The 11,928-nt window shown below is 34.5% G+C and overlaps 1 protein-coding gene across 1 annotated transcript; it reads right to left on the bottom strand.

Annotated features, from left to right (window-relative positions):
- Positions 1-885: 885 nt before the first annotated feature.
- On the bottom strand, positions 886-3,331 carry LOC113044598 (T-cell surface antigen CD2-like). The gene is made up of 5 exons (XM_026204713.1): positions 3,212-3,331; positions 2,187-2,480; positions 1,841-2,080; positions 1,478-1,661; positions 886-937 (listed from the first exon to the last, which is right to left on the bottom strand). Exons 1-5 carry the CDS (start codon positions 3,267-3,269, stop codon positions 934-936), a joined length of 780 nt encoding a protein of 259 aa, XP_026060498.1. The 5' UTR covers positions 3,270-3,331; the 3' UTR covers positions 886-933.
- Between the last annotated feature and the right edge of the window lie 8,597 nt (positions 3,332-11,928).

The raw sequence follows: 11,928 nt of genomic DNA, 5'->3' as shown, positions 1-11,928 counted from the left end.
CTTTTTGGACTTATGGATCAGTGATAAATGCTATTTTTCTCTAGTAACAGCTAGTCAGTAAAACTGCCTAATACCCAAAATATAATATAATAATAACCAATAATTAATTTAACAAAATTAGATATAAGATTAGATATAAGATTGAACCCTAATATACACTAATAACATTATTGAGCTATATAAATAAAGGTGACTTTGACTTTGACTACTGGTAAGAAAAACGTTAGAAGAAACATTATTTCATCAAAAAAAAAAAAAAAAGAAAAAAAAGAAATGAAGTGTCATGCAGGGAATTCTCAATTTACTGTCTGTCGCTGTAAATTATACAATTAAGTTTTCTTTTTCACTTCCAAAAACTGTATTTTTTTACAGTATTTTACTGTAAAATTACATTAACTATAATCACATTTATTCACTGAATATATGGAAACTTACCGTTAACCAGTTAACAGGTTTTTACTGTATCATTTTTACAGTTTTTTACTGTTAAAATCATATTCATTTTTTACAGTGTATGTTTCAATGCTCAGACTTTGTTGCACAAATCTCTTCACAACAACATCCAATAAACCTTAAATCTCCATAAACATTCTCTCTTATTCTTATTCATGAAGACAATCAGCATTTGAAACCACGCAGCCATAAGAATAAACAACAATGGAAAAATATTATAAAAAGACAATAATGTAATATAAATGACCAATCAATAAGTGAATAAATGAAATGAGTATATAAATGTCTATGGTTATTATACATGTCTATATGGTTAAATGTAGATGTAAATAAATGACTATAAATAAATTAATACATGAAAGAAAAAATAAAACACCACAGTAATCTTCCTTAAAATCTTCAGAAGAGAGCATTTTTCTTTTCTTTATGCCCCCCCCCCCCCCCCCCCCAACTGGAATAGTCAGACGTCTGAAGTCTTCTTCATCTGGAAGATATCAAAGAAAAAATATGTTACAAAAATGAGAGTTATTCAGATCAATCCAGACGATTAAGTAAAGTTGAAAATGAATCAGCGTGATGCATTTTGACAGATAAACTTATTTTTGAAAGTGTGGGTTCTTTGAAAAGCTGTTGCCTCAGAAAGACGCTTATGTGAACAGGATGTTAAGATCTGTTTACTAAAATCTAATAGACTACAGGAACCTGTGGTAAAAACCTTTGAATTTCCTGTACAATTGCAGGTTACTTAAAGCAAAAAGCAAAAAAAAAAAAAAAAACATCTTTGAGAAGATTTCTTTATAGGTTCATTGGTATTTATATGACTTTATATTATTAAACTCCTATTATTACATTGAATAAAAGCATCAGCGTAATGAATGAATGTAATATGACTGTGGAGGATTGTGGTTTGGGCTTTTAAAGCTCAAAAAGAACAGCAATCGCTTCATAGTTTGCATCGCTTTTGTTGGAAACACGAACACACATTGCATAATTTAATTTCAGAGGCGATGAGGATGTCTCTCACCTTGTTTGTGCTTTTTTGAGTTGGCTACAGCTTCGACACGCACAGATGATAAGAATACAGATCAGTAGAAGCAGAAGGGTTCCTCCACCTGCTAAAATGCTCACCATTACCCAGAAATCAGGGCCAAAGAGATTTTTACGAGGACCTGGGACACTTTCACCTGTAGGATCTGGGTTACCTTCACCTGTAGGACCCGTAAGATAATAGCAGATGTCATGAAATCAGTAACAAACAAGTCAGTCAATAAATAAATAAAACATACTATAAAAAAAGAAAATCCTAAAAGCTGCACCATGCATAATTATATAACACAAAGTTAGTACATTAAATAATGAGAAGCATGTAAAATAAAAAAAGACTTACATGATACTGTAATGCTGTCACTTTTCTCTTTGCTGACAGGATTGCTCACACTGCAGGAGTACGGTTTATTCTCCTGTGCTTGAGCAGATGTCAAGAGAAGTTTTGGGTTGTTTTCATTCTGGATGATATTATCTTCTTTATACCAGGATACAGTCAGATCTGTACGGTCTCCAAAGTCACAGGTGAGTGTAGCGTTCCCAAATGTGCAGTTGATCTTCACAGTAGGTTTAGGAGCGTTTGCTGTAAAAGAAACATGGTGGTTATTTCCTACTACTGAAACTACAATAGAAATGTAAAATCTTATTTTGTTTTTATGGTGAATGGTTTTAAATATTTGTCCTCTTACCATAAACTTTAATTTCCTTTTCTCCAGCATCAATCTGTGTACCTTCTTTATTAAAAACAGTGTATCTATATCTGCCGCTGTTCTTCAGACTAACACTTTCAAATGTTAATGATCCATCTTCTTCCATTTTTAGACCTGGAATGTTTTTCCTCATCCACCTATTTTTCCTGTGAATCACAGCATCACCAGAGAGATGGACCCATTTGATCTCATTAGATTTGTCAGTGTTTTTTGTTGGAAGCTCAAAGGTGCAGGACGTTCCCTCGAGTAGATTTGTTTTACATATCTCTGCAACTATAAAAAATAAAATCATAATAGAATTTAATAAACTCAGCAGGGTTCATATGCAATCATATGTGGTTTAGAATAAAGAATAAAAATGGGTTTATTTTTTAAAGTCAATTTCTGTTTAGACAACAGTAACAGTTCTGTTCTTCCATTATTGACTACGAAAGCGATACGGATCATTTACAGTAACACACACCGACTCCTGTAACAACAGCGGCTGTCATCACTGTGTGGGGTAAGTTGTGGGGACCAGATGGTCTTATTCACAAACTTAACCATTGTTACAGCCAATAGGAATTAAATAAAGTGTAAAATTAAAGTACAACATATTTTCACTGACCTGACATCCATTAAAATTCAATTCAACACTGCCTTTACATTTTTGTTCAGCAATTTATCAAACATATAATACTGAAATTTCACACACACACACTCACACACACACACACACACACAAACTTAAAAAAATTACTGTGATGCAGTTTTTGCCTTTTATCTGACCTGCCCCTTAAAATTTATCTTAATGTAAAAATTGATTAGACATTTATTTCTATAAATAACACTATATGCATGAGAACAAAAGTTAATGCGGTTTATTATTCTTAGATTTTAATCATGTTTTTACGTTTTATCTCAACAATAAAAAACTTCAGCCAATGGTAAAATCACAAAAATTTAGGATAAATAAGCTTTTACTTAAGTTTATTAAAATAGCTATACACAAAATGAAATCATACCATAGAGCGCAGCAAAGCCAGAGAGGAATAAAAATAAGAGACTGTGTTGGCAGGTCATTGCTCTTCTGAAACCATCAAATATATTCCAGAACCTTTACACCACCAGCTCAACGACACAGAAATAACTTCCGTTCACAGAAACAGAAAATAAAAAAAACAGGAAGTTTGCATTCAGGGAGCTGTCGGTTAAGCAGAATCATCAACTTAAGATGTCAGTGATTATACAGACCAAATTAAATAAAGGCTGCAAACTTTTTAACCTCTTAAAGGAGGAACAACCTTTAATATTATGTGATTTCAAGTTTTCCTTTCTCTTTGGAGTGTTACAAGCTCTTGGTGCAAAGAGAAGATCTCTAAAGTTGCAAAGACAAAAGTCTAAAATCCAAAGAGATATTCGTTATCAAAGTAAAGACTCTGCCACGCTCCAGTATTTGAAAAATGTTTTTTTTTTTTTAATTAAAGCATGTCAATATATTCTGTTACACCAAATGCACAAAATAATGATCTTTAAAAAAGCATCATATGACACCTTGAATGCAGTGAGATTCACCACTGACACTGTTCTCACGTCACACCTCAGTTTTGCACCGGTGAGTCCTCAGTTGAAACTGTAAGAATATGATACTAGTGAATCAGATTTGACAACTCTCAGTATGTGTTTGTGATTGCACTCTGGAGATCATTGAAAGCTCCGAGTTTGTGTTTTTGTAGCGTTGAGCAATGCAGTCAATCACAGATATATCTGTTGATTTCTCAAACTCTGATTGGGATCCTCTCATTGAAACAAACAATGTATACATGATATAAATGAGATTCATTATGGAAAGCTATAGCTGTTTCATGATCTAAAAATGGGTTGCAGCTTGCAGGAGGAAACGTTAGTGGTTGTGTGTCAACTCCACTGTATACAGTATTTTGGTGCAAATGCATTCGTAATTTTACATTTTGTATGATAGCAAATTTATTTGAAATATTTGAAGTTGTAAATAAAATGGAAAATCAGCCATATTTATTGGCATATATTTGAAAAGAAAATGTGTTTTTTTTAAGTCTTTCTATATCAAAATGTAAAGTTTAAATCAGTGTTTTACTCTCCATTGAAACGGTACAGAGCGCCCCCTGGGGGGAAATATCCGCACTGCTCTTAGTGGAAGACCAGCACAACGCCTCATATTTGCGGTTTCTGTTCAAGTAGCTTCTCTTTCTTTTTGCGTCTTGGGTGTGTAAAAGACTTTCTGAGCAAAATACTTTATAACAGTGCATTAACGTGTCCGTTGGATAACAAAAATGTCTCCACGATGCTTGACGTTGGTCGTAATCTGCGTTGTGTTCCTCTCCACAGAAACTGTTTCAGGTGCATTATGTTTTTAACGTTTTAATCGACGATGGTGCAGCAGTTATAAACGATATTCTAGTAGCCTAATTTACATTAATTAATTAATTTAGCCTAACTGCAGTGTATGGCAGACTTTTGCATATTTGATGCTGACTAACATTCTCTCCCATATTTTAGGCGAAGATGTGAAGAAAGCAGTGGTGACGAAGTTTATTTTCATCCAGACAAACAACAGGAACAAAGATTAAACTCGACTGTTAAGGGTGAGTGCATGATATGATTCAATTCAAGTTTTTCAATTCAAGTTTATTTGTATAGCGCTTTTTACAAAATAAATCGTTACAAAGCAACTTTACAGAAAATTATGTTTCTACAATATTTAGTAGTAGCTAGTAGTTTGTGTACATTTGACAGGATTTTAGAAAAAAATAAAAATAATAATAATAATACAAGACGTAGTCAGCTAGACGATGAACTATCAATATTATTAATTAAGTTATTATATGATTCAGTCACACATTTAGCAATAATTGTTAGTTCTGTTTGATTCAGGGTTAGCATCATCTGGGGTCCTCTGAGGGTCAGCATCATCTCTTCTCAGGTGTTCTGGATCCAGACTGGAGCTTGTTTAAATCCTAGTTACGGCGAAACATAGAAACAAAATACAGACATCATTAGCATAGCTGCTGATCCAACAAAGTAAAATTAGTTTAACCCAAGTTAATGAATAAAAATGCACCTTTGAACAGATGCAACTACACTCACAATTAAAAAGATACATTATTCGAATGCTTGGCGAAAGAGATGTGTTTTTAATCTAGATTTAAACAGAGAGAGAGAACCCCGAACATTATCAGGAAGGCTATTCCAGAGTTTGGGAGCCAAATGTGAGAAAGCTCTACCTCCTTTAGTGGACTTTGCTATCCTAGGAACGACCAAAAGTCCAGCGTTTTGTGACCTTAGGGTGCGTGATGGATTGTAGCGTGGTAGAAGGCTAGTTAGGTACGCTGGAGCTAAACCATTTAGGGCCTTATAGGTAAGTAATGATAATTTGTAACTGATACGGAACTTAATAGGTAGCCAGTGCAGAGACTGTAAAATTGGGGTAATATGATCATATTTTCTTGACCTGGTAAGGACTCTAGCTGCTGCATTTTGGACTACCTGTAGCTTGTTTATTGACGAAGCAGGACAACCACCTAGAAGTGCATTACAATAGTCCAGTCTAGAGGTCATGAATGCATGAACTAGCTTTTCTGCATCAGAAACAGATAACATGTTTCGTAGCTTGGCAATGTTTCTAAGATGGAAGAATGCAGTTTTTGTAACATTGGAAATATGATTTTCAAAAGACAAATTGCTGTCTAATATAACACCCAGATTTCTGACTGTAGAGGAAGTAACAGTACATCCGTCTAGTTGCAGATTGTAATCTACAAGATTCTGTGTAGTGTTTTTTGGTCCAATAATTAATATCTCTGTCTTATCCGAATTTAATTGGAGAAAATTGTGTGTCATCCAATCTTTTACATTTTTTACACACTCTGTTAGCTTAGATAATTGGGAAGTTTCATCTGGTCTCGTTGAGATATATAGCTGAGTATCATCAGCATAACAGTGGAAGCTAATTCCGTATTTTCTAATAATATTACCAAGGGGCAACATATATATTGAAAATAGAAGGGGACCTAGGACGGATCCTTGTGGCACTCCATATTTTACTGATGATAAATGAGATGACTCCCCATTTAAGTAAACAAAATGGTAGCGATCGGACAGGTAGGATCTAAACCATCTTAGAGCCTGCCCTTGAATACCTGTATAGTTTTGTAATCAATCTATGAGTATGTCATGATCTTATGGTGTCGAACGCAGCACTAAGATCAAGTAAGACTAGAAATGAGATGCAGCCTTGGTCTGACGCAAGGACCAGGTCATTTGTAATTTTAACAAGTGCAGTTTCTGTGCTATGGTGGGGCCTAAAACCTGACTGAAATTCTTCATACAGATCATTTTTATGCAGGAAGGTGCTCAATTGAGCAGACACAACTTTCTCTAAAATTTTAGACATAAATGGAAGATTTGAAATAGGCCTATAATTTGCCAGTACACTAGGATCTAGTTTTGGTTTCTTAATAAGAGGCTTGATAACCGCCAGCTTGAATGGTTTTGGGACGTGTCCTAAAGTTAACGACGAGTTTATGATATTGAGAAGCGGTTCTTCGGCTACAGGTAACAGCTCTTTCAGTAATTTAGTGGGTACAGGATCTAATAAACATGTTGTTGGTTTAGATACAGTGATAAGTTTATTTAGCTCTTCCTGTCCTATGGTTGTAAAGCACTGCAGTTTATCTTTGGGTGCGATGGATGAAACTGAAGTGTTAGACGCTGTAGAATCTACATTCGCCATTGTATTTCTAATGTTATCTATTTTATCAGTGAAGAAATTCATGAAGCCATTACTGTTTAACGTTGGTGGAATATTTGAATCAGGTGGCATCTGGTATTTGTTAACTTAGCCACTGTGCTAAATAAAAACCTTGGATTGTTTTGGTTATTTTCAATGAGTTTGTGTATATGCTCTGCTCTAGCAGTTTTTAGAGCCTGTCTATAGCTGGACATACTGTTTTTCCATGCAATTCTAAAATTTCTAAGTTAGTTTTTCTCCATTTGCGTTCAAGACTACGAGTTACTTTCTTGAGAGAGTGAGTATTACTGTTATACCATGGTACAGTACGTTTTTCTCTAACTTTTTTCAATTTGATCGGGGCAACAGCTTCTAATGTATTAGAGAAAATAGTGCCCATGTTGTCAGTAATTTTGTCTAATTCATGTGTATTTTTGGGTACAAATAGCAGTTGAGATAAATCAGGCAGGTTATTTGCGAATCTTTCTTTAGTGGCTGGAACAATAGTTCTGCCCAGACGGTATCGCTGAGACATATAGTTAATATCAGTTATACGCAGCATGCACGATACAAGGAAATGGTCTGTAATATCATCACTTTGAGGTACAATATCTATAGCAGTAAGATCGATTCCATGCGATATAATTAAATCTAGTGTATGATTAAAACGATGAGTGGGCCCGGTGACATTTTGCTTGACTCCAAAGGAGTTTATTAGGTCAGTAAACGCAAGTCCTAATGTATAATTTGCATTATCAACGTGAATATTAAAATCTCCCATGATTAGCGCCTTATCAACTGTAACTAGAAGCGTCTGAGAGGAAATCTGCAAATTATTTTATGAATTCTGTATACGGCCCTGGTGGTCTATACACAGTAGCCAGAGCAAGAGATACATTAGATTTCTTTTGCATGTCTGACAGAGTAACATTAAGCAGAAGTATTTCAAAAGAGTTAAACCTGTATCCTGTATTCACCTATTATTCACAAAAGTAAACTTTTTTTTGCATTTGTTCTAAATCCCTACTGGTTATTTAAATGTCTTATTTGTGTGCTGTTCTGACGTGCATTTTTTTTCTTCTTTTTTTTTCTGAACACACAAAAAAGAGTGCGCACAAAAACAAAAAAAAACATTCAAACTCTTCCTGATAACTGAACTAAGTTATGTCAATAATGTAAAAAAACAGGGTTTTTTATCTTCTCCAACTGGCTGGAAATGGAGAGTAAATTTTTGAGTGAAGGGAAGCATCTATTAAAGTTTAATGCTCAGTTACATTTGACATTTGTTAGAGTTTCTGTAACGTTGAAGTTTCCATTGCACTGTGCAATCGTTACCACTGTGCAGGAGAGTAGAGCTTATGGTGAAGGATACTACTCCGCTTTAAGCCTTGATACTAAGCAGTAAATTTGTTAGTGCAGTACTTTCCAGTATTTCTCAAGTAGCCTATTTTTCTATTTGAGCTGATTGGCTGTATACAGTCTTGTAAATGTATAAAATAACAAGATACAAACAGACCTCATTTAAAATCACAGACTTTTGAGAATAAACATAAAATAAATGAGCACATTTCCCTAATTATATTAAATTCATTGTGTCATAGACTAATTAATTTAGGAGATTCCACATGATTTATTCAGGTAGATTCCATAAAAAATCAAGCCTGAAAAACTACTCAAAAATATTATGTGTAATATTGTTACCTTAACTTATTAAATAAATAGCATAGCTCATTAGATTTTTTTACAGTGTACTCCAGTATAAAGTGTCACATGATCCTTAAGAAATCATTCTAATATGCTGATTTATTATTTGTTATGTCCCAGAATCTAAGGGCAATGTGGAGTAACATGAATGAAGAACTTTACACATTGAAAGCATAGACTTCCATTATAGGAGCAAACAATACATTATCTTTTTTCTTTCAAGCCACTATGCCTGCTTCAGAAATGGGCATGAGCCAAAATAACAAACCAAAACTAACTGTTTGTTTAGATGCTATCTTGCTTAACGAAATAAATATAAAACAATACATCCCACTTCCCTGTCTCTGTCTAATTGAAACCAGGAGAAAATACACTTTTTCCAAAAGAAACAGCTGACCCATTTTCTTCAAAAGTAGCGTTACTCTATTTACAGATGACCTTTTACTACCGACACAAAGTTAAACATATGAAGAACAACACTCCTAGTTGCGTGTAATGCATACGCCAAATGCTAATTTTGCGTGCATGTGATACGCCAATCCTTCACATTAATTTCGGTGGAGAGCAGATGCGTCCAAATAACACGCATCATCTTCAGCGGCAGTGACGTCACCAGCGAGGCTCGTCCATACGTCCAGTTCACCTGATGATGCGCGTACACATTAAGAAATGCAACACCCAGAGAGGAGCCAGATAATTAGCAGCCAGAACCTGGAGTGAGGAGAAAAGATATTTCTATTTTAAATAAATGCTTTTCTTTTTAACTTTTTATTCATCAAAAATCCAGAAAAAAAAGTATCAAAGGTTCAAAACCAATATTAAACAGCACAACAGTTTCCAGCACTGATAATAAATCATCAATATTAGAATGATTTCTGAAGGATTATGTGACCGTGAAGACTGAGTAAAGGGCGGTCACAATAAACGTGCGAAATTATCTTGGACGCCGCTGCGAATATGGGCGGGAGCAAGATAATACGGTCTCTCCTCAATTATCACATTGGATTAATATTTTTCCTGTATTTTTGATCAAATATAGATGCAGCCTTGAAGAGCATAAGATACTCCTGTAAAAAACCTGTTCTTGAACCCAAACTTTTGACCGGTAGTGTATGTGCTAACATGTAACCAGCCACGCGATGGCAGCAAACCGCTGAATCCAGGAAACCCAACCTACTTTCAGTTTTGTTTCAAACTCTATAGTTTCTGTCCTAGCTTGGCCTCTGAGGCATGTTCCTCGAATTATTTCTAAAAAAAAAATCTTAATGCATGAAAGTTTACTTTGTATGAAAAATGTCTCCTCTGAAATACTCCACGACCGTCATCTGCGCTTTGTTCATCACCATCGGAGCTGCTTCTGGTAAAGTTACTCGATATTCCGCTCAACATTTTCTCGATGGCGAGGCTGCGGTCCGCTATTAGCTAACATTAGTTAGCTGTTTAGTTTTATAATACCTTTATAATAGTGTTTATAATTTACAAATACCAAGTGACTCAGTTCGTGTCCTGGGTCTGTGTACCGATATAAAGTTGGTTTGACGTTTGATATTTTGTCAGAGATTCAGCCTCGGAGAACTTCAATTAATTATTTAACGATTTAGCACAATGACAAGAAACATACTGTGTTGTAATTATTTTCAAATCTAGAAGAGAACACACCCTCGTGTAATCTGCCTTAAGGAATTATAACTGATAGACCTTATAAAGTAAAAGTGCAGGAAAGAGACTATCTGCAAAGTGCAAAAACGAAGATAAAATTCCCTCTAAATGCTTCACTTGTGAAAAGTAAAAATAATAAATCTCAAATTAAAGGGGTGTGTCTTATTATGTGTTAATAAAGAACATTTAGCTGTTGGTTCCATTCACATAACTATAGCACAACAAAAGTTATTGAAATGTACAGACTGAGAAAATGCTTACAAAGCATGACACAGATTGTGCAGTTTACCGCCACCTGGAGGAACCTATTGCACTTTTCTCGACCAAGTCTGACATTCAGAAGTTTAAATACATTCATTTATAATGCATTTTGTTTGATATGTAAATTTAAATGGGTGTGTCTTGTTATTTGCTCAAAGAACAATATTTACAGCCATTTTTTACTATCACGTGTAAATCAGGATGCATACTATTGAATTAAATTTGAACCCATTAACACACTCATTTTTATAACATACAGTATTCCATCTCAACTTCAAAGGGTGTGTCTTGTTACTGGCTCCTAAAAGAACATTTTGATGGAGGTTTTAGCAACCAACACATAATTTAGTTTCAAACAAATAGTCTTCTATCTCAGCTACAAAGGCTGTGTCTTGTTACAGATTTAATAAATTATATTTTGCAGTAGTTTTCATTTTCAAAAGTGATGTCGAAGTCATACTATTGACTTTCAAAAATCGCTTGCAGCCTTCCATGGAGTCTTCCATTGAGTCATAAGACTTTATGTGTTGCAACAAATTGAGGAGAATTAAAACAATTAAACTGCGATGTGTGTTCAGTTCTACGTTATATTGCTTTTCAGATAAGCCATTTTTCATACAATTACACTCATCCACTAAGAATTTATTGATTTTTTTCTCGGGTCATTATCTGTCTAACATCCAACGTCAGACGTCGAACCAACTTTATATCTGTGTTTTGTGTAGTTTAAATTTATTAGCAGCAGGCCGAACACCTCAACAAAACGGGTGTAACATTAGCTTATAGTTCAGATGTTTATGCCTTGGCTATTTTATTATTACATGATGATGATAATAACAATCATAATTATGTGTTTTGTTTATATTTATACGGAATGTATGTGACATATTGTGTCTGAATATAGTTTCTTATCTGGTACTTTTTGTTGACCTGCTTTCCGGAAGCTATTAGTAACTATTATAAAGAAATGTGCTAAATGACGACTAACATACTCTTTTATTTGTCAAACTAGGTCAAGAAGAGAAAGTTTATGCTGAAGTTGGTGGTAAAGTGTCTTTTGGTGCGACCAGCTTAAATCAGCAGCAATTAAATGTCAGCAGCATTATATGGAAACAAAGAAATGAACTTGTTTATAAAAGCGATTGAATGGATACTGAAGATGGTGTTAACGTCCCAAATCCGAGATTCAAAGACATCACAACTCTTGATAAGGAGACTGGACAAATCACTATAACTAATTTAAAATTCGAACACAGTGGACTTTATACCCATCGACATCAACGGTAAGAGAACAGGAAAAATATTTCAAATTGGGAAGTTTTGCGTAAGTGGATATACTTTAAATGTTTT

Source organism: Carassius auratus, chromosome 26, assembly GCF_003368295.1.
Source record: "Carassius auratus strain Wakin chromosome 26, ASM336829v1, whole genome shotgun sequence".
NCBI lineage: Eukaryota > Metazoa > Chordata > Actinopteri > Cypriniformes > Cyprinidae > Carassius > Carassius auratus.
Note: the sequence above shows the minus strand (reverse complement) of the source record. Positions and strands in the feature narration are given on the sequence as shown.